Raw genomic sequence first — 23,843 nt, 5'->3', positions numbered from 1 at the left:
TATCCTGCATTTCAAAATAAAAGCCCACCCTGGACCAAGGATTAGCAATAGCATTACAGCACGTTTTTAAACTATAATCTTTGATTACATTATGATCAAGCATTAATTGATATGTGGAGCTAATGTGGGTCCACGGGTTTTCAAATTGTGTACAAAATACTGGTGGTCACAATTAAAGCTGAAAGTATGACCAAATAAAGATGACAGGCATGTTAAATCAATGAGATTTTATTGCTCACCTCTCATTCATTCACACTTCCAAGTAGTCTTTCTTACATCCAAGTATGTACACGATTTTGTTTATAAGCATCATTAGGTGGCATATTTTAAATAAGTAATAGAGATACCAGTCAAAACTATTTAACAACAAAACATTTTTGAGGCTCAAGCTTATTTTTAACCCATTCCTAGTAACAATAATGTAAACCAAAGCTTACAAAAAAAAACACTGGAGAAATAAAGCTTGTTTCTTTTCAAGTATTAATTAAATTAACTAAGGATGGACTACAATACTTCCACAATTGTCACCTTATCATATGTAGTTACATGACATTCAACTCCTCTTTAAAATAATCTTCAAAATAAGGCTTTATAATTTAGGTGTTACAATGGCAAACATTGGCTTTAACTTTCATGTGGCAAGATAGTGGTACACAGCATAAACACAAAAGCACTCACATATGCAAAAGAACACATGGGAACAGTCATTTGTTAACAGCCATGGAATTGTGGAAAAGTCTGGTTTGTTTGAGCTCTCATGTCATGCATGACTTGGACTTTTTCTCTTCTGTTGGAGACATGGTCACTCTCCACATTCTTATTCGGTTTAGGGAAGAAATTATAATAACCATGCTTTATATTAATATTCACATTTAGAAAATAAGGCGTTTTCACTTCATGGCTCTTGCATGATCTCTGCTTCAGTGGCCTGCACTTTCTTTTCAACTAGTGTAGTTTTTGCTCCCCTGGCTAAAGCCTGCTTGATTGTACTGCTGGCCACCCTGCTGGAAGAACTGTTCAAACTGTCCTCCTTGGTTCAAATTCTGACCCCCTCGCCCTCCCCAACCTCCCCCCTGTCCTCTTCCCCTACCATCACCTCTTCCTCTACTATCACCTCTTCCCCTACCCCCGCGACCCCCTCGGCCACCCCTGTCCTGGTGGCGACCTCCATCTTGATTGTGGTTGTCGTGTTGGTAACCACCTCCTCCGCCTTGATGCCCTCCTGTAGGGTAACCAGGGCCCTGGACGCCCCCTTGAAATTTTCCACCCCCGTAACCTCCTCTCCCCCCACCCCCTTGGTGGCCACCTCCTTCCTGGTAATGACCCTGGTAACCACCACCACCACCACCACCACCTCCTCCTCCTCCTCCTCCTCCTCCTCCGTCCGACCAGCCTCCCTGCACCTTGCCCCCTCTGCCACCCCCTCCTCCACCCCTCCCGCCCCTTTCATAACCCCCTCCTCGCTCGTAACCCCCTCGGCCCCCCTGAGAGTGTTGGTCGTAGCCCCCCCTGCTGCCTCCTCGTCCACCCCCGCCATAGTGTCCACCTCCCTGTGGACCGTCTTGCCTCTTCTGCCAGGTGGGCATCTCTGGTGGGGGGGCCTCAATCTCAGTGGGTCGCCCACCTCTGTCTGGCACGCGTCCCATCAGAACCTGCTCAACAAGACACAACAACAACAAAAAAAAAATTGTTAATCAACAGAACGTGTACAAGCCAAGGGGTGTTTTCTGACAGCACAGCCGAAATAGCCAAAATAGTTTTAAAATATTTTCTTGACATGAAGTATGAAAAAACAGAATGTGACAGCAGCTCTCAAGGTAGCATTGAGATAAATGTTAGCAAGTGGAGAATTACAAATCTGCTCCCTACCTTGTTAATGGCACAAGCAGTCTTCTCCCTTATCCTGCCACTACTTGTGCGCATAATCTTGGAGAGGTCCTCTCGTGCAGCAAAGAGGTGAGCCACCGAGACTTTGCTCTTTGTGGCGAGGGTTGAACGCAAAGGCGGGTATACATTGGCCAGCTTTTCAGCATGTTTCTGTGTAACAATAGAAATACATCCATTTCTACATACAGTACTCAATTGTTTACAGTACAAATGCATTGTGATTGCAAATATGCTGTAAATGAATAACACAGACTACAACCACAACCAGTTACACTTTGAATTATTGTAACAATCTTCCCAGTACAGAGTTCTCACCTTAGCTTTGTCAGACCAACCAAAGGACTGAACTGTCACGTCAAGACGTTTCAACAACATCTTCCTTCGGACTTCATACTCATTCACAAGTGCTTGATTGATGGCTTCGATTTTTTCCTGTAAAAGAGAAATGTAAATTAGATTAGAAAGTTTAATAGTCACATGTACAGGGTTGCAGATGTAATTACAGGGTACAGTGAAATTCTTGGAGATTCAAGCTCCAACAATGTTGGACAAAGTGGACTGCAGTATAGTACGCTGCTTAAGAATGTAACATATATTTTGGTTTGAAGTGGGAAATTTATTCCGCTATTATTGTTTTTAAGGGTATTACAAAGTGAACTGGTCCAAGTGCCTTCTTCATCAGAGGACCCCCAACATGAGTTGATGGCACTTTGGCTAGAGCTTCTTTCAGCTGAGGAAAAAAGGAGAGAATATTAATGTTGAGAGAACCAAACCTTAGCTAAAGTATAGCTGCATTCAACAAAAAGTCACATACCTATCATAACATAATACTGACATAGCCTGGTGTGACATGGACTGACCTTCTTCTCGATCCCACTGAAGAACTGGAACATGGTGATGTTGGCTGGGGGTTTGGACATGCCCAGGGACACACAGATCCCCTTCAGCTCCATAAAGACAACACTGCCCCCGGCCTCCTGGGCTGCCTTCTGAGGCTTGTTGACCAGGATCATCCTGGAGGCCTCCAGCTCCGAGATCAGAAAGGCTGAGAGAGAGAGCATATCATTGAAACGGCAATCATCATACTGTTATATTATGAATTCTATAAATGATAGGGAAACTGACAACACAGGGAGAAGGTTGACTTATGCTGTTCACATACTGATGAGCAGTAGGCAGTTTGTCTTGTTGAGCAGCCTCTGGGTGACATCTCCTGTGGTGAGGACATTATAAGGACAGGCCAGCTCAGACAGAAGACCACTCATCTCCAGCTGGAACCCCTCTGCCTCACTGGGACCTGGGTGGGGTAGATGGAGAGTTGGTGCAATGACAACCCAGAGAACTACCATTTTATTTTATTATTTTATTCACAAACACTGAGATGAGTTACGATTAAAATCGACTCACAGTTGGTGGCATGGACATTCTCCTCCAGCTGACAGTAGAGCTTGAGCTCTGAGACGATCCAGGCACACACCTTGGTGAACTCTGGTGCTGCTGCTCCCCCGCTCACCGCAGCCTCCAGTGCTCCATCCTCCAACAGAGGGCCTTGGTACCTGAGAAAACAAAGACAGTAACCTCATAAGACTTTCACTAAAAACCTATACTTACCAGTTTATCTAGCTAGTCATTAAAGCAGCAATCAACAGTTGAAAGAACAAAGCCCACTCCCCGCCCCTGTTTTGGTAAAAAGCTGAGGCATGGAGCTGGAGAAATGTAACCACTCAAACTCATAGAGCTATGGTACAAGGATTGACCATCAATGATATCAACATTGATATAAAAAATATAGTTTTAACCATACTTAGGTATTTGGTATTTTATTAGGATCCCCATCAGCTGTTGCAAAAGCAGCAGCTACTCTTCCTGCGATCCACACAAAACTTTATACAAAATGACATAATACAGATCATCAATACACAAGAACAGCTCAAGGACAGAACTACATAATAAAAATTAAAAAAGGCACACGTAGATATCAATGCGTACACACAAACTATCTAGGTCAAATATGGGAGAGGCGTTGCGCCGCGAGGTGTTGCTTTATCTGTTTTTTTAAAACAGGTTTACTGTTTATTTGAGCAATATGAGATGTAAGGAAGTTCCATGCAAAAAGGGCTCCATATAATACTGTACGCTTTCTTGAATTTGTTCTGGATTTGGGGACTGTGAAAAAAACCCTGGTGGTATGTCTGGTGGGACAAGTGTGTGTGTAAGTTGACTATGCAAACAATTTGGGATTTTCAACACATTAATGTTTCTTATAAAAAGAAGAAGTGATGCAGTCAGTCTCTCCTCAACTCTTAGCCATGAGAGACTGGCTGCATAGTATTTATATCAGCCCTCTGATTACAATTAAGAGCAAAATGTGCCGCTCTGTTCTGGGACAGCAGCAGCTTAACTAGGGCTTTCCTTGCTGCACTGGACCACACAACTGGACAATAATCAAGATAAGACACTACTAGAGCATGCAGAACTTGCTTTTTGGAGTGTGGTGTCAAAAAAGATGAGCATCTCTATTACGGCCAGACCTCTTCCCATCTTTACAACCATTGAATCTATATGTTTTGACCATGACAGTTTACAATCTAAGGCAACGCCAAGTTATTTAGTCTCCTCAACTTGTTCAACAGCCACATCATTCATTACCAGATTCAGCTGAGGTCTAGAACTTAAGGAATGATTTGTACCAAATACAGTGCTATTAGTTTTAGAGAGGTTCAGGACTAGTTTATTACTGGCCACCCATTCCAAAACAGACTGCACCTATTTGTTAAGGGTCTCAGTGACTTCATTAGCTGTGGTTGCTGATGCATATATGGTTGAATCATCAGCATACATGGACACACATGCTTTGTTTAATGCCAGTGGCAGGTCATTGGTAAAAATAGAAAAGAGTAGAGGGCCTAGACAGCTGCCCTGCGGTACACCACTCTTTACATGTTTGACATTAGAGAAGCTTCCCTTAAAGAAAACCCTCAGTTCTATTAGATAGATAGCTCTGAATCCACGATATGGCAGAGGTTGAAAAGCCATAACACATAAGTAATTTCAACAACAGGTTATGGTCAATAATATCAAAAGCTGCACTGAAATCCAACAGTACGGCTCCCACAATCTTCTTATTATCAATTTCTTTCAACCAATCATCAGTCATTTGTGTCAATGCAGTACAAGTTGAGTGCCCTTCTCTATAAGCATGCTGAAAGTCTGTTGTTAATTTGTTTACAGAGAAATATCATTGTTTTCGGTCAAACACTATTTTCTCCAACAGTTTGCTAAGAGCTGGCAGCAAGTTTATAGGTCTGTTGTTAGAACCAGCAAAGGCCGCTTTACCACTCTTGGTTGGTGGAATTACTTTGGCTTCCCTTCAGGCCTAACAAAGACTTTCCTCTAGGCTCAGATTAAAAATATGACAGATAAGAGTGGCTATAGAGTCAGCTACCACCCTCAGTAGCTTTCCATCTAAGTTGTCAATGCCAGGAGGTTTGTCCTTATTGATCAATAACAATTTTCCCACCTATCCCACGCTAACTTTATAAAATTCTAACTTGCAATGCTTTTCTTTCATTATTTGTTTTTTTTATGCATGAATACAATTGCTCACTGTTTGTTGTTGGCATTTCCTGCCTAAGTTTGCCCACTTTGCCAATGAAATAATAATTAAAATAATTGGCAACATCAAATGGTTTTGTGATGAATAAGCCATCTGATTCAATGAAGGATGGAGTTGAATGTCTTTCTGCCCATAATTTAATTAAAAATTGATCTTGGCTTCATAATACAGTTCCTTCTTCTTTTTGTTGAGTTTAGTCACATCATTTCTCAATGTTCAGTAAGTAAGCCAGTCAGATGTGCAGCCAGACTTATTAGCCACACATTTTTGCCCCATATCTTTCAACCATACAGTTTTTCAATTCCTCATCAATCCATGGAGCCTTAACAGTTCTAACAGTCAGTTTCTGAACATGTGCGTGTTTATCAATAGTTGAAAGAAGCAATTTCATAAATTCATCAAAGTGCAGCGTCTGGATGCTCCTCATTAATCACATCAGACCAACAAATCATTTTTGAGGGTATTTATTATTTGTTTACATTTACTTTGTTAGAAACATTGGAGTAAAACAAGTTATATTTGGGGTTCTGATGGGGTACGACAGTTGTAAATGGCGCATGAGCTTAGTTCAAGTGATATTCTTCAAGAATCAATGGATACATAATGAGCTTAGTTCAACTGTCATACCCCATCAGATATTATTATTAACGTATAAGTCCAAAAATTTACTTATCAAAAGGAGCTGTGCGTGCTGGGCAATTCCACGTTCACAGAATTACGCTTTGACTCCATTTTTTCACTTTAAAAATGTATGCCAAACAAAAAACTATTGATTTCAAAGTTTAACAAACCATACAACTCTGTGCACAAAGATGACTTTTAACAATTTCCCCTGAACATTTTACAAAAACAAATATAGTTGAAGAATTGTGTAAATTAAAACTTTGGTAACAGGATAATAGTAAAATCTCCCTCAGATTCTTGTGCTACCACATTTTCCCAAAACTCTTAAATATCTGCTCCGAATTAAGATTCAAAGATGTCTGCAGAAAGAATGGGGTGTCAGCTATGACATGGCACCTTGAGTTTGAAGAAATCTATTTTCATTATTGAACTACAGTATGTGAAGTGGATTTACACCCGGTAACAGAATTACATCATGTGTCCCATAATCTGTACTACACATAAATGTATAATTATGGATATGAATGTCATTCTCATTTTTCAAAAGTTTTGACATCACAGCGTTACAGAGTAGAACACAGTATAATAGAATACAGTTTTTCCCAAACTAAATATAAGTGTTGATATTAGTTGGCATAGGTCTTTACTTCAACAATTTTGTGATTTGATGTATTTCTGATACCTTATCCAGAAAGAATAGTATTTTACTTATGACTAAATGTATCTATGCCTGAAAAATGTATCTATGCATTCATTTCCCAAAAATATAGCGACTCTTATCTTTCATTTGACACCTAATTTTATACACTTAAATGAACTTCACATGTTGGTGCTCATGGGTCCTTTTCTATGGAAATGCCCTGCTTCAATTGACAAGTAATGGCGTCTTTTTGTAGGCACTATCTCCGTCGTGGTTCGTTGGACAAAGCCTCTGGGAAAATTAATGTTTTTTTTATATAAATGTTTAAAAAAATAAGATCTGTGGTAAACTCAGGTTTATGAGATCGTATACGTTTTGTTCTATGAGATCATCAGCATCAACAAACGTCACTTTGTGAATTTTGAAGCACATAAGTAATTAAAAAAATAGGTACATAAACCACATAACTAACGTCTTCAGAATTGATAAAGGTCATGTTAACGGACTGATATTATCTCATAGAACAAAACGTACGAGATCTCCTAAACCTCTGTTAATCTCAGACCTTATTTTCGGGCGTTTATCCCAAAAACCCATTTTTTCCCCCATAGGAATGGCTGCACGAAACAGCGGTAGCTAATTCATTTCCGGTTTTACGACTACAAACCGGCGAGTTCTAATGAACTGATTTTACTGTGAATAGTAACCAGTCATGAGATAAGTGGGACTTTTCCAGCTTCAGTGTATTCAAAACACTGAGGCGGTGCCTGCCCTCTGTTTGTGCCCGCTGAATAAACATCAAACGGTTGGCATGATAGGTAGATTCAGACTAAATAGGTCACTTTCACAATATAATCTAAAGTAAATCATAAGGCCGTATGTATAGTAGCTAGCTAGATGCCACAAAAATGTATGAAAGAGCCTGCAGAGCTTAGATTACTGTCAGCTGTCTCTGGCTGTGACAGTCGTCCGATGACAGGCAGTCAACGTATCAGCTAACGTTAGCTAAATTAACCAGTTGAGCTAGCTAGTTAAAACATAATCAGATAAGCTAAATAAAGACTATTCTCATAGAAAACTTTTTAAACCTACCCCAGATCTTCCAGTGAGTCAATAATATCTGTCTCCATTTCTGTGATGAAACTTCAATTGATTAAACCGCAAGAATAATCTAATATCACTAAAGAACAACACTTCTGCTGGGTTGGCATGCTGGGTCCTAACTCAACCTCTTACCGGTGATAGGGCTGCCCGATTCAATGCCTGTGCAGACTGCCTCCCGGAGTAAGATTTCAATTACAAAGTATTAGAGGTGTGCTCTAATCTACGGAAGAGTATCAAATCCAAGTGAAGAGAAAAATAAAAAACTGCGACATGAGGTGAAACTTGGATCATTTTTTGCATGATAATATTTCGAGAATAAAGTCTAAATTAAATGTAGTTAATTAAGTGACAATATTTCGAAAGTAAACTCTACATTTAATTTCGAGAATAAGGTAGCAGTTAGGCTATATTTCATGATTAACATTGGGGATTTGGTTAAACGCATGTCTGCCTGGCTCCCTATTACTGTGCGCCACCACCGTTGAAATGCCTGAGTAAAATTACCTAAGAACAAATTCTTATTTACAATGACGGCCTACCACGGCCAAACCCTTCCCTAACGTAGACGACGCCAGGCCAATTGTGCGCCGCCATATGGGACCCCGATCACAGGACCCCCTGATACATTGCAGTGCCTTAGACCGCTGTGCCACTTTGGACCTGGTGAAACAATACTTGATAATTGGCTTTAGTTAGAAGGAAATCCTTGCTCCTTTAGCACATAATAATCCTATTATTATATATTAGGACATGGAAAAGGTTGTGCCACATTATTTTCAGAAGGAGGAACCGTGGTTACATACATTAGTGTTATTAGCAGTGGAGGCTGCTGAGCTGAGTAGGCTTATAACAATGGCCGGAACAGACCCAAAAAATACCTGTTTGATACTATTCTACTTCAGACATTACCACGAACCAGTCCTCCCCAATAAAGGTGCCACCAAACTCCTGTGGTATGCAGGTTGTGTGTGTGTGGGCGATAAAAAGTAGGGGAAAAACAAACACATGGCCATCAATCTAGTGATCTAATACACGCAATCAAACAGGCGTCACTGCGCACTCACGGTAATCAATCTAATGATCTAACTCGCAAACACACACACCAAGTTTCTCCCTGGCAGTTTCAGACTATAAGAATACAGTCTTCTAATGGCCATGGTGCGTAATGAGCACAAACGAAAAACGTTCTTGGCGCTGTCATTCAATGCGAAGAGAACTGGAGTCCGTCAGTCTGCCCTCGGAATTCGCTACAACGTTCTGCTGCGTAGCAGAACACCTTGCAAAAAATCTATGCATAATGGTCACTATTAACAACTTTATCCATGGTACTTTACTGACTGAGGTTTTCCCTCTTATGACAACTATGCTTTTAACGGCTACTAGGCTACGCGAGCACACCCAATAAAACGATTTATTTTAGGATGCTGGATACCGGGGGTTATGCGTGTGTATGTATGTCCCATGTCAAACTGCTCTCCAAATTCGCTACTATACCTCTATTTTGCAGCAAATTATAAAACTATAGCTGCCCACTAGATTGAGTACCCTAACCTGTAGGCAAATCGTACATTACAGTGGGCAAGTGAAAGTAAAATATAGCTTTATCCAACGGTTGAGGGAAGAATGAACAATGAAGCAGCAAGGATTTTAACCAAGTGTCTGGAGGAGTGGGAGGAGAGGCAACTAAAGGACCAACTCTCCACTCCTGCATGCACAAACCAGCATACCTCATCCAAATCCGTGTGGTTCCTCCTTCTGAAAATAATCTGTGGCACAACCTCTTCCAGGTCCTAATAGGCCTATTTTATAATAATATGGTTATTATGAGCTAAAAGAGAAAGGATTTCCTAAGTATAGTTTCACCAGGTTATATAACTGCAGGCAATTTCAATGGTGGCGCGCAAAGCAACAAGAAGCCAGGGAGACATGCTGTTAACCAAATCCCATACTTTAATCTTGAAATATAACAGCGACATTATTCTCGAAATATTGCCACTTTTAATCCAAGTTCCACTACCCTTTGCCATTTTTTTTCTTCTCTTCACTTGGCCCTAATACTCCTCCGTACAAATCGAATCATTTGACATGCACTGGAGAAAAAATACAATTCATTAACAGGCATACAGAGATAGCTTTCGTCTGCACTATGTGATATAAATCTAGCTATCAATGGGGTCTATTTAAATTTGATAAATATTTATGTTCAGTCTTTGTGAAGTCCCTGAAGTACTTATGGTCAGCTATCCAACCTATCCTCACCAGGCAAAGGTAAATTGTAGATGGTCTGTGCCACTTGACCGCCACTAGGGGGTGGTGTTTGACAACATATTTCCATGTTTACATTTCCCAGTTTAGAGAAAGGTTTCATCTCACTTTAGATGTCAGCGATTTCAGATATCTAAATAGAACATGAAAGGCATTTTTCCAGATGTTACCTACCCTTTATTCTTTGAAGACTAAAGATACATATCTTCAAGATAAATTAGATAAAAATGCACCTGTACCTGCTCTCTGTGGGAGATATCCTGTTGTGGACATGTCACTCCATCTTCCTTCTCTACTTCCCACTGTATCAATAAGTCCTAAAAAAAATCTTGGTTCTCCATTCTCCTTAAAAAGATAAAACATCGTTCTGTTTCTATGAGATAGAAATGTGGGCAATGCCCCAATGAGCTTGTGTACGAAGAGTCTGATAAACAGGATTATCTTTTTTATTTGGCGGTTTAAAGTGTAAACAGTTTACAGCTGTTTATCTTTATGGCATGGTGCCCCCCTGTGAAGATACAACAAACATAGGCCTAGCGAAGACAGAATTGGCAAATCAACCAATAGCACATGGTCGACAAGATGGAGCAGGACAACGCTATTGAAACACAGTATCGAGCAGATTTATACATAGAGATTTATACAAAGATATGGGAAATGGGTACTAACAGCGTATGGTTCATAAGATTCCTGTAAAACTTATTTAAATGTGTTATCACTTATATTTGTCTTTATTTTTTATTTTGTAGAAAAATACACAGTATATTTTTAAATATCATAACCCCAAAAGAATCCATCAAGGTAGTAAAAACATTTTTACACATAAAGATAGGCATTTTGATCAAGGTAATAAGTACACTGAACAAAAATATAAACGCAACATGCAACAATTTCAATGATTTTACTGAGTTACAATTCAAATTAGGAAATCCGTCAATTGAAATAAATTCATTAGGCCCTAATCTACGGATTTCACATGACTGGGAATACAGATATGCATCTGTTGGTCACAAATACCTTTTAAAAAAAGGTAGGGGCGTGGATAAGAAAACCAGTCAGTATCTGGTGTGACCACCATTTGCCTCATGCAGCGCGACACATCTCCTTTGCATAGAGTTGATCAGGCTGTTGATTGTGGCCTGTGGAATGTTGTCCCACTCCTCTTCAATGGCTGTGCGAAGTTGCTGAATATTGGCGGGAACTGAAATACGCTGTTGTACACGTCGATCCAGAGAATCCCAAACATGCTCAATGGGTGAGTATGCAGGCCATGGAAAAACTGGGAGATTTTCAGCTTCCAGGAATTTTGTACAGATCCTTGCAACATGGGATCGTGTATTATCATGCTGAAACATGAGGTGATTGCGGTGGATTAATGGCACGTCAATGTGCCTCAGGATCACATCACGGTATGTCTGTGTATTCAAATTGCTTTCGGTAAAATGCAATTGTGTTCGTTGTCCATAGCTTATGCTTGCCGATACCATAACCCCACCGCCTCCATGGGGCGTTGACATCATCAAACCGCTCATCCACGCTGTCTTCCATCTGCCCGGGACAGTTGAATCTGGGATTTAGCCATGAAGAGCACACTTCTCCAGCGTACAAGTGGCCATCAAAGGTGAGCATTTGCGACGCTGTACTGCAGTCAGGTCAAGACCCTGGTGAGGACAAAGAGCACGCAGAGGAGCTTTCCTGAGACGGTTTTTGGCAGTTTGTGCAGAAATTCTTTGGTTGTGCAAACCCACGGTTTCATCAGCTGTCTGGGTGGCTGGTCTCAGTTGATCCTGCAGGTGAAGAAACTGAATGTGGAGGTCCTGGGCGGGCATGGTTACACGTGGTCTGCAATTGTGAGGCCAGTTGGACGTACTCCCAAATTCTCTAAAACGATGTTTTCTCTTATGGTAAAGAAATTAATTATTGCATTCAGCATGCCAATTCCAAACTCCCTCAAAACTTGAGGCATCTGTGGCATTGTGTTGTGTGACAAAACTGCACATTTTACAGGGGCCTTTTATTGTCCCCAGCACAAGGTGCACCTGTGTAATAATCATGCTGTTTAATCAGCTTCTTTATATGCCACACCTGTCAGGTGGATGTATTATCTTGGCAAAGGATAAATGTTCACTAACAGCATGTAAACAAATTTGTGCACAACATTTTAGAGAAAAACTTTTTGTGCATATGGAGAATATCTGGGATCTTTTATTTCAGCTCATGAAATATGGGACCAACACTTTACATGTTGCGTTTATATTTTTGTTCAGTATATATTTTGGGATGTAGCCTATCACGTTGCTGAGAGATTTGTCCCTTAATAAAATAATTGTGATTCTATGGGTAAATATACATTCATATTACATACATAAATCCAGTTTTCCGGTTATGATTAGTTGGTTCATTTCCCCCCACTAATAATACATCTGATATTGGGCTGGAGTGAGTTTTCTGGCCTCAGAATATGTATTGGCTTTACTTTTCCCTCATAAACATAAATAGACTATATGTCTACTGGGTCAGCAGGTAACAGGCTAGAGATGGTACATTTCACTGTTTCACAAATACACAAGGAGTAAAAAACATTGCCATATGGTTGGTTACAGGATGCACTTATAAAAATTTGACCGAGATAGTAGTTTACTGTGGTAGCCTTCAATAACAATTTGACAAATCTGAACTGATTAAACTCGGCGCTGAAAAATCTGTTCAATACTGTACATTATCAAAATGTGTATCAATTTGCCACTCATCAACAAATAATAAAATAACATTGGCACACAATGACAAAACAAACAATGCTACAGAATTCTCTCCATAAACAATACAAATAGATAGAATGAAAAAAAAATAGATGACAAACACAATCAAGTGAGATAACACACTTTTCTCAAGTAGACCAGTTAATGATAATAATGTTGATAATAGTGTCATCAATATTGTTGACAATAATCTGACTGAAAAAATATAAAGTCTTGTTGGAATGTGTCCCAAATACAAACAAAAGTATGTTGTTGCAGAAGTGAAGTTGCCACTGCCTTAATATCCCTTATCAACATGATAACTCAACCGTTTTCAGAACAAACAATAAAGTCATTTGATGTCAAGTGTGGTAACTACTGTATGTGAGTGTGAGACAAGCAGGGACTTCAGAACCTTCAAAGATCAGATTATTGGTCTTCATTAGTGTAATATTATACAAGCACTTGTACTGTATGTTCTCAATACCCAACACGTAACAACCCCAATAGAGATACTGTTTGTGGGATCTGGCACCAAGATCAATGAGAACTCAAGCAGACCAATGTACTCTAAAAGCAGCTCAGCCATTTAGAAAAGAACCTCTGTGGCATCACAACACTTTGCTGTCTTTGATTTCAGCCAGGTATGAGGATATTGTGGGTTTAAGACCTTGCAGGAACACCACATTATCCATGAGTGGTCCAGTAGCAAAGAGAGTGATATTGCTCTGATGCACTAAGCACTGAATAATTTCCATCCCTTAACTCTTGTATATGTGGCTTTGGATATCTCTTGCTAATATACACTATCTTTTCCCCATGCCCCTCCTCCAACACGGAGTGCTCTGACCCTGAGGCCCTGTTCTTGTCCTACTGTGTCGAACAAAAGGTCAGACCCTATTGTCTCTACAGAGATCCATGTCAAACTCACCTGCCCATACCTACTTCTCCCTACCCTGAAGGGGGTGGAGTCCATGCAAGCAGTCTCTCTACAGATGAAAATAAACTATCTCCTCTTACGTAACCTGCTGTATCCTTGGTGATGGAGGAACTGACCTGCTCACTCAACTGATGCCTGGCAACCACAACACAATGAGCACCTGGGCTCACATCTGGTGCCACTGTAAGCAAGTTAGTAATCAGTGCTCCACTGACTGAGGGCTTAGTGGAGATTCCATTACCTCTGCCTGAAGTCAACAGGCTTGATCCTTCAGCTGATTAAAAAAGGTCAAAGGTCACTCAATGGCTTCTGTGGACAGTGAGACAACAACGTTGACCCATATTCACATATTTAACCTGCATTGCTTTGAAATATCCAGAATAGGTTGAACACTGACCAGCTTCACTAGTATCGCATGACTGTATGAAATATCGCATGCCTAAACCCATAAATATGTGTACAGTATACATAGTTCACCTTATTGTCCTGAGTGGGCACATATTACAAAGACTAGATTTCATCTTTTGAGTTCAAATCCCTTTGAAATAATAAGGCTGAAAACAATAAAGCTTTCTTGACTAACCAAAAGACACAACTATTCCTTGATTTATAAAACAAGTCTCAGTGGTTATATTGTTCTTTATCTCATGCTCACACAGCAAGTACCATTTCTTGGATTCCAGAGTAAGATACAGAACTGGCACATAAACGATCATCAGTAGTCATGTTACAATAAACTTACATTTAGAAACAATGTACCTGCCTCTGTTTCCCTCATCACTTTCACTTCATCTTTAACTTTCTATTGCTTTACATCTCAATCTGTGTATGCATTCTCCCATCTCCAATTGCATTCTCACTTTGCATCCCTCTCCTAGTCCATTCAAAAACGTTCACTATGTTCTCAAAACGTTATTGCAACTTAGTCACGTGACCCAAATAACTTCATTTCATGGTATTATACATGCCCTTAATGATTTCCTCAGCAAATCAACAGTAGATATCACATATAGTGTATGTGCACCACAGACCACACACACTGTAAATAGTAAGCATGTACTGTACATGCTCCGACATTCATACAGGCACAGGTGGACACCCGGTCAGTCTGTCAAACACTGGTGAGCCCCGTTTGAGCCCCAACAAACCTAAATCACTTATAGGTAGTCCAGGATCCTTTCCCCATGACACTGATGGGGTGGAAAGGCAGGTGTGTAGAGCTGGGGAGCATTCAGGAGTGTGTACCCTACCAAACAAGGGCTTTTTCAGTTCCACCACTCCACATCCTCTCACTCCCCTTCACTCACTTATGGCATGTGAATGCCAAACCAGCCCTTTGCCCGAACCAACTCGCTTGGTGTGAGGGAAGGTGAAAGGACCCGGGAAGAGACTGGTTTGGGATTCAGCATCACTATTCACATGTGGTTCACTGAAGACATGTCCGTCTAGGTTAGAGGAGGTCCGTCCTACTCCAGGTCACCAAATGGGGGCCTCAAGCAGCCAAGTACTTCCCCCAGTAAGGACAGCTTCATGATGCGGGCTGCCGAGGACCTCCTGGGGCCCTGGGTCCGGCCCTCGGTGTCGCCATGTCAGCTGTTCTAAGGGTAAGAAGAGAGACACATACTGTCGTCACATATTTAGAGCTCACGACAGAGGAGAGAAGACAGGAACACCCTTGCCAGTCATTCAGAAGAAGTCACAACTGTAGAGAGATGTTCAGTTTTTGTAGATTGCCTACAGTGGCAACAAATTGGCTAATAGTATGGATTACGTCCATCTCGTAATGGGATCAACAAATATATGTGAGTTTCGTGGAGGCTCTGAGGATGGAAACCACTTGCAAATACGTTAGATTGAATGTTGATCCAAATGTTCCCAAGGTAGATGACCCAATAATACCATTAGTGCCTCAGGTTGTAAAAGCAAGATTTGTCTCGATAAAATCTTCAACGCTCTGCTTTTGAGCCAAACTAAATGTTCTTTATTTAGCCTTCTTAGGCTGATGAAAATCAACTTCTTGACACAAGCCACCATCAATCTGAATGCCTCTGTGGCCTCTGTGCTCCCTTGATCTAGATAATCTCCCAGTGAATGGAAGAGAAAAAGTCCCTCTTTCCCATGTTACTGAATCCCTTGTTTCCATGGGTATGAAAATATTTGAGGCTTTAATAACAAAACCTTCTGCGGTGGTGAGGCCGTAGGTAAAAGGTGAAGGACACAGACTCTGACAACAAAGACAAAGAAAAAGACCTTTCACTGTATTGTCCTGCGTTCCTGAATCTGACCTTGCCAGGTCATCCATTTTGGGCTTGATAAGAAAACACATAACACAATGATAACTGTAATGCTGTTATTGGGCTATTGTTAGAAGTAAAAAAGACAAAGTGTTTTAACATGCATGAGAGAGGATCACCATTAACAAACAGAATGTGGATAACAACCACTTGAGGGAGAAGGAGTGATAATGAGAGTCTCAATGTGACACAGGTAACTGCCAAAATTATTTATTTGGACAGTTATCTGTATGTTGTGTCACAGAGCATTAAAGCATAATCATCCCATAAAGCCACAACAATACACACATGCACACTCACACAGCGACTCACACATTCCAACACACAGAGACGAATCAAATCAAATCAAATGTTATTTGTCACATGTTTCGTAAACAGCAGGTGTAGGTAGACTAACAGTGAAATGCTTACTTACAGGCCATTCCCAAGAGTGCAGAGAGAAAGAATATAGAGAAAAGTAAAACACATAATAATAAAAGTAATAATAAATACACAATAAGTAATAATAACTTGGCTATATACACGAGGTACCAGTACTGAGTCATGTGCAGGGGTACGAGCCCCGTCGATGTGCACGGCCCTCTGTTTCCTGTAGTTCACGATCAGCTCCCTTGTCTTGCTTATGCTGAGGGAGAAATGTTGTTCTGGCAACACACTGCCAGGTCTTTGACCTCCCAATAGGCTCATTGTCGACGGTGATCAGGCCTACCAGTGTTGTCAGTAAACTTAATGAAAGTGTTGGAGTCGTGTGCGGCCACGCAGTCATAGGTGAACCTGGAGTACAGGAGGGGAGTAAGCACGTACCCTTGAGGGGCCCCCGTGGTGTTTAGAAGGTGTTTAATGGTGTTGAACGCTGATCTGTAGTCAATGAACAGCATTCTGACAAAGGTGTTCCTTTTGTCCAGGTGGGAAAGGGCAGGTTGGAGTGCAATAGAGATTGCGAGACATTTGTGGATCTGTTGAGGCAGTATGCGAATTGGAGCGGGTCCAGGGTGTCTGAAATGATGGTGTTGATGTGAGCCATGACCAGCCTTTCAAAGAATTTCATGGCTACATATGTGAGTGCTACAGGGTGATAGTCATTTAGACAGGTTACCTTGGCGTTCTTGGGTACAGGGACTATGGTGGTCTGCTTTAAACATGTAGGTATTACAGACTGGGTCAGGGAGAGGTATAAAAGTTCAGTGAAGACACTTGCCAGCTGGTCAGCGCATTCTCTGAGTATGAGCCCTAGTAATCCGAATGTTAACCTGTTTAAAGGTCTTACTCACATCGGCTACGGAGAGCGTGATCAGTCGTCCGGAACACCTGGTGCTCTCATGCATGGTTCAGTATTACTTGCCTTGAAGTGAGCATAGAAGGCATTTAGCTCCTCTGGTAGGCTCGTGTCACTGTGCAGCTCGTGGCTGGGTCTCAGTTTGTAGTTCATGACAGTTTGCAAGCCCTGCCACATCCAACGAGCATCATATCCAGTGTAGTAGGATTCAATCTTAGTCCTGTATTGATGCTTTGCCTGTTTGATGGTTCATTGGAGGGCGTAGTGGGATTTATTTTAAGCATCCAGATTAGTGTGCCGCTCCTTGAAAGTGGCAACTCTAGCCTTTAGCTGAGTGCGGATGTTGCCTGTAATCCATGGCTTCTGAATGGGATATGTATGTATGATCACTATGGGGGCAACTTTGTCACACCTATTTATGAAGCCGGTGACTGATGTGGTAAACTCCTCAAAGCCATCGGATGAATCCCAGAACATATTCCAGTCTGCCCCAGCGAAACAGTCCTGTAGCTTGGCATCCGCTTCATCGGACCACTTGTATATTGAGTGCATGACTGGTACTTCCTGTGAATTTTTGCTTGTAACCTGGAATCCGGAGGATAGAGTTATGGTCAGATTTGCCAAATAGAGGGCGAGGGAGAGCTTTGTATGCGTTTCTGTGTGTGGAGTGAAGGTGAAGTTTTTTAGCCTCTAATTGCACATGTGACAGGCTGGAAGAAACTAGGTAAGACAGATTTCAGTTTTCCTGCATTAAAATGAACAGCCACAAAGCTTGCCGCTTCTGGATGAGCATTTTTTTATTTGCTTATGGCCCTACACAGCTCGTTGAGTGCTGTCTTAGTGTCACGATCGGTTTGTGGTTGTAAATAGACAGCTACAAAAAATATAGATGAAACTCTTTTGGTATGGGGTACAGCTTATCATGAGTTATTCGAAATCAGGGGAGCAGAACCTCGAGACTTTCTCAATGTTAGAGATTGCGCACCAGCTGTTGTTAACAAAGAGACACACCTTCTCCCTTGAGCTTACCCAACGCTGCCGTTCTGTTCTACCGATGGATAGAAAAACCAGCTAGATCTATATTATCCATGTCCATGTGCACCCAAGACGCTGTGAAACATACGATATTACAGTTCTTCAGGTCCCGTTGATAGGATAGTCTCGAACGGAGCTCGTCCAGTTTGTTCTCCTGTGATTGTATGTTCTCCTGTGATTGTATGTTCCCCAATTGAACAGAGGGTAGAAGAGGCTTATGTACTCGCTGACGTATTTTCATCAGGGCCTGGTCCAGGGTGAGCAGTGTGTCCTGCGCTTCCGACTCGTTGAAGTAGAAATATTCATCCAAATCGAGGTCAGTGATTGCTGTTCTGATGCTCATTAGCTCTATTCGGTCATAGGAGACGATGGCGGAAACATCATGTCCAAAAACAGTTAAGATCATCCCAAAATAAAACACACAAAATAGCAGAATTGGTCAGGAGCCCGTAAAACGTTTGCTATGCAATACACCGTTCTCAATATACAGAGATCCCCTGACCCATACATACACATATACACGCACACATATACAAGCACACACACACACCTTAGCTGCAGTCACCTTCTCTCTGTGTGGTGTTATCCCGTTCTGTACCACCTCTGCAGGTCCGTCCGTCTGCTCCTGGGAATCCCGTCGACCCCTGGGCTGCCCCTGGGCCTCATTTTCCCAGCGGGCAAAGCCTTTGCTCTTGGAGGCCTTCCTGTGTGGTCGGTATCTCATCTTGGGGAAGGTGTGGGAGCCCCCGTCCCCAGCCCCCCAGGTGTGCTCTGGCCACAGAGGCTCTGTCTGTGTGGCCTGGCTGGTGGTGGCCCGTTGCAGACGCACAGAGATCCGCTGGGCCGAGCCCGTCATCAGGGTGATTGACTTATGCTCCAGGTCAGAACTGCCAGGTGTCACCGAGGGGAACTCAAACACGTCGTCCTCATCTGCAGGGAGGACAATATGACAGGAATGAAATACACTGACCAACCATCATAACTGAAATGCTGTTGGTTACAGTATATCACCAAAGTGTTGCTGTACCTTTGCAGGTGGGCATGGCGGGGCTGCTGGGTAGAGAGCTGTGGGTCAAGCTCCCAGGGGAGACACTTCGCAGAGAGGTGGAGCGCGGCAGCTTCCTACAGGCCAGCACCAACAGCTCCCTGCACTGCTTATGGCAGTTCACCCCACAATCTGAAATGGAACATATAACATTGCTGTCAGACCTTAGCCCTCACAGTGCATGTATAATGAAAAATCCCAAATGTCTAAAATGTGCAGTTCTCCGAATAATAGAAAACAGGCTGATACATATGCGCACAGTCGATAGAACCTACCCTTGCACTTGTATCCCTGTTTGATTATTCCCCAGAGCTAATAGCAACAAGTCCAGAGGGGCAGGAATTGGAGGGAGTGGGAAAAAGACAAAGGAATGTTAGAATTTGTAATGGTGGAAGCATATTCAGTGTAAACCATTGTGTAATAAACAGGATACAATCTCTCACAACACCCTTCCTGTAAACTCTCTGTGTGTGTGTGTGTGTGTGTGTGTGTGTGTGTGTGTGTGTGTGTGTGTGTGTGTGTGTGTGTGTGTGTGTGTGTGTGTGTGTGTGTGTGTGTGTGTGTGTGTGTGTGTGTGTGTGTGTGTGTGTGTGTGTGTTCATTTGAGAATAGGAGGACTTCTCTGTAGAAATTCTCCTTTATTTTCAAAACAACACAAAATAGAAAGATAGAGGGAACATAATTTGTGTACATATTTTAACACGCAACAATAACTGTTCTGTCACGTAAGATGTGCATCCTTTTATTGTTGACTATGTGAGTGGTGGCATTACCATATAAATCACATTATTGTTCCGTCGACATGACTCAGTGTTGTTTTATCAACTTTAATAAACCAATGTATCCTGAAGTCATGTCAACATATTGCATCACTGTATTTTTACATCCCTCTATGCACTGTGAATCATCTCTGTCTCAGAAGGTCATTAATCAACTTCTTCAAGGAGTAAATATAGACATCTTCTCTCAGCACTGTATGATTCGGTAGCTGTCTTGCACTAATTTGATGGCAGTATATTGGTGACATAAACAACCAGAAAGCATGATACTTTTCTTCCAACCAAAAGTGTGCTGTCTCTCTGAGCATAAACAACTAGTTTATATTAGTGTGCATTACAAAGTGCACAGGATACATACAAATCCAGCACAGTGCTCGCAGAAGGTGGGCTTCAGATACGTCATCTCCGTAAAGTTGTGGATAAAGCCAGGGCCCATTTTATACTGGAGCAAGGGGTTGGCCCTCAGGAAGTAAGCCATCATCTCATCCTTACTAATCAGACCATCCCTGTAGAAGAGGAGCGAGAAAGAGAGACATAGACAGAGAGAAAAATAAATACAGATAAGAGAATAATCAGATGGAGAGAATGACAGCTCCTGTTATGCAAACATTACAGTAACTCCCATCCCTTATTTCTGTTTTATCCAGACAGGAAGAGATCTACAACAGTGCTCTAAATTAGACACCCAGGTGGTTTGTGACAACTCCAGCACCTGCATATCTCCAGTCTCCCTCCTAAGGAGCTCAGCCTCCCAGACCTATTTTCTGAGTCATGGAGCTGCTCAGGCGAGCCTAAATGTGATTTGAAGCGTTCCAGTGAACAGATGAACCGCCCAGGATACGAGGACAGAGCACTGTGTGTGGCACTGTGTGTCCTTCACGGGCTGCCATAACCTTCACCTCCCCCCTCCTCAAACCATGGCGACAAAGCACCACTCCCAGTCAAGACAGGGCAAGGCTAAAAGCAGATATGACTCTGTTGTGACTTCACAGGGTTTTCCTGCAGATTTACGAGAGGATGTTTGACATTACCAATGACCTCATTTTCACTGTAGCTTGGTGTGGTGAAACATGGTTGTTGATGGCCAGTTACTGTATCTCGCTGTGAAATGTTTAGAATACCCACAATCGCAGTCTTATTGCATCTTGGATGCTCGTAGCTGCTTTAAAGGCAAATGTGTGGAATGTGTGTGCGTATGTGCGTGCGCATCTGTGAGTGAGTGAGAAATAGGGAGAGGGTGTTTGTTGGTGACAGAAAGAGGGAGATGGAAGAGGAGGATGAGGTGGCTTAGTTGCGACACCTCTGAACCCGTCATATTTCAACGGTAGACAGGGTCACTCACTGGTCCTTGTCCAACACACAGAAGGAGTCCAAGAAAGGAAAGTTGGCAGCAATACTCTCAAAGTCCTCCTGAGAGATGTAGCCATCATGGTCATGGTCGTAGTTCCTGAATACAGACTTCCCAGAAAAAGACACAAACAAAATACTGTAAGTGATTTACAAGTACCAGTCTTTTTTTGAGTCATATTTTTGGTTTATATACATACTCATATATTTGGTACTGTGACAGGAAAAGCCACTGACTGATTCTTGAAATAATGTATGAGATATTTATAGACGGATTACCCATCCTGTAGATAGTAACATTTTCAAGCGTTCAGACCACTGCTAAGCTATGTCCACCTGGACTTTATTTAAGATAAGACACAGATCAGTTACTGTAATGGAAGCAACTTACATCCACCACCTTCCTGATGTGCTTGTTCACCACATTGGGGTCAGGTTTGGTTGTCACACCTGACGCCCAGTCCAGAGGGGCCATTGGTTTGTTGGGGGTTGTCGGAGAGGTAGGCTGTGGGGATTGAAAAGATAGAGAGTTAATATAGGAACCCTCAGGTATACAGTATTATTTCTATTTTCATACATTTCAGTTTTCTAATAACTACAGCTCCAACAATGCAGCCTATAAACCACAACAAGAAGTCTTACCAAAGACTTTGGGTTACGTGGTTCCCTTAGTAAAGAAAGCTCATATATTTCATCTTCAGTGTAGTACAGGTCTAGAGAGAGCTGGAGGAAATTGTTTATGATTAAACATGAAAATAGATTCAGCCTTTCTGCAATAACAAACACATATATAATCATGTTACTCTTTTGTATGATCCTACAAAATGTTGTTTGATACCCACTGAAATGACAAATTGAGTGACAGAATGATAAACAAGTAAATTTCCTGTTGACGGGGAACCTTTTAGGGCGGGACACTCACGGTGAGCAGGTAGATAAGGTCCATGTTGGGTTCCACCTGGGCTGCAGCACTCTGAAGGGACACCAGCTCGTTGAAGGTGAGGTAGAGCTGCTGCATCTTTACGATGTTCACCTTGTCGTCGTCCACCCAGTCAGAGAAGACCACGTGCACGGCGATCAGGTCCTTCAGGTGGACTCCCAGGATGGGGACCTTGAAGCCTTCGGAGTCTGTGAACGCCTTGCGGTAAGCACAGTAGTTCCCATTGGAGGAGACCAGCTCCGTCATCTCATTCCAGATCTGATGGGAGGGGTAAGATGTCAGGAAGTGGTGGACATCATAGATATTAGGGTAATAACCATAACAGCTGACATAACTTGTCATAACCTGTCATATGGTCATAACACTATCACAACCCATATATTTACACCTGCTATCACAACCCATATATTTACACCTGCTATCACAACCCATATATTTACACCTGCTATCACAACCCATATATTTACACCTGCTATCACAACCCATATATTTACACCTGTTGTGACATTTATTGCGATATTTTATGGCTGGTTGTGACACCTACAGAGTGTCAAACCCCACATTTATTCAAATTCGTTTTTTCCCTGCCAAAAGTTTCCTTCATTAGAAAGTTTGTTTCTTATATCTTTTGTTGTTGTTGTAACGAATTCTTTAGAGTCGTGTTTTTTCCTCATATCTTAAATAACTTGTAGAAAATACACTTTATGACACTCATGGAGCATTATGACATTACTGTGTCACTTTACTTGGACTAAGAAAATACACTTTATGTCACTGTTAAGAAGCATTATGACCATCATAATCATATAAGCCAGATAAGCCTATCACGTACATGCCCTTATAGCAGTCATCAGTCAAAAAGGGGGTGAATTGTCCTGCTCCTGAAATCTGCTCTTGCATTCATCCCAGGCATCAGCAACAGAGCATTGGGGTACGTGCATGTCTGACATCAATGTTTGCGCAATTACAATGATAATTTCACATGGTCAATTAAAGAAACACATATAACATAAGTATACTGTTGACACGCAGGCTATGGTGTAATGGAATGTTTTGCCTTGTGTGATAGGTTTTGTGGGTTTTGACACTTATATGTAGGTATCATAACCAGCCATAAAATAACGCAATATGTGTCACAACAGTTTTAAATATGTGTCATGACACTGTTATGACCATATTATAACAGGTTATGACAAGTTATGTTGGCTGTTATGACATATTATAACAGTTATGATGCTGTGTGTCAAGTAAAGTGTTACTGATATTAGATACAGCACCGGAAAGATACAGCGAGAGTGACATGACAGCAATCG

General features: G+C 41.7%; 2 protein-coding genes across 4 annotated transcripts in view; both read right to left on the bottom strand.

Annotated features, from left to right (window-relative positions):
- Positions 1-212: 212 nt before the first annotated feature.
- Positions 213-8,017, bottom strand: fam98a (family with sequence similarity 98 member A). The gene is made up of 8 exons (XM_055902276.1): positions 7,860-8,017; positions 3,295-3,443; positions 3,050-3,184; positions 2,748-2,932; positions 2,537-2,617; positions 2,203-2,319; positions 1,870-2,037; positions 213-1,652 (listed from the first exon to the last, which is right to left on the bottom strand). The coding sequence occupies exons 1-8, from the start codon at positions 7,895-7,897 to the stop codon at positions 942-944; spliced, it is 1,584 nt and encodes a 527-aa protein (XP_055758251.1). The 5' UTR covers positions 7,898-8,017; the 3' UTR covers positions 213-941.
- Positions 8,018-10,566: 2,549 nt separating this feature from the next.
- Positions 10,567-23,843, bottom strand: part of rasgrp3 (RAS guanyl releasing protein 3 (calcium and DAG-regulated)) — a 55,370-nt gene continuing 42,093 nt past the window's right edge. For 2 of the 3 annotated variants that reach the window (XM_055902273.1, XM_055902274.1), the window contains exons 9-17: positions 22,513-22,788; positions 22,233-22,313; positions 21,982-22,095; positions 21,586-21,701; positions 20,602-20,749; positions 19,740-19,776; positions 19,447-19,596; positions 18,970-19,349; positions 10,567-15,412 (exon numbers count right to left, since the gene is read on the bottom strand). In XM_055902273.1, the coding sequence (XP_055758248.1) occupies positions 15,404-15,412; positions 18,970-19,349; positions 19,447-19,596; positions 19,740-19,776; positions 20,602-20,749; positions 21,586-21,701; positions 21,982-22,095; positions 22,233-22,313; positions 22,513-22,788 (1,311 nt within the window). In that variant the 3' untranslated portion in view covers positions 10,567-15,403. The remainder of the gene's footprint in view (positions 15,413-18,969; positions 19,350-19,446; positions 19,597-19,739; positions 19,777-20,601; positions 20,750-21,585; positions 21,702-21,981; positions 22,096-22,232; positions 22,314-22,512; positions 22,789-23,843) is intronic. The other variant, XM_055902275.1, reaches the window with a different exon arrangement.

Source organism: Salvelinus fontinalis, chromosome 37, assembly GCF_029448725.1.
Source record: "Salvelinus fontinalis isolate EN_2023a chromosome 37, ASM2944872v1, whole genome shotgun sequence".
Lineage (NCBI taxonomy): Eukaryota > Metazoa > Chordata > Actinopteri > Salmoniformes > Salmonidae > Salvelinus > Salvelinus fontinalis.
The sequence above is the reverse complement of the archived record's forward strand: the minus strand, read 5'-3'. Positions and strand labels throughout refer to the sequence as shown.

Bases quoted from the DNA above. Each gene is read 5' to 3' on its own strand.
- fam98a (XM_055902276.1), bottom strand. From the start codon at position 7,897: ATGGAGACAGATATTATTGACTCACTGGAAGATCTGGG. The intron at 3,444-7,859 runs GTAGGTTTAAAA...TTGTTTTCTCAG, and splicing joins GACTCACTGGAAGATCTGGG to GTACCAAGGCCCTCTGTTGG. The intron at 3,185-3,294 runs GTGAGTCGATTT...TACCCCACCCAG, and splicing joins GAATGTCCATGCCACCAACT to GTCCCAGTGAGGCAGAGGGG.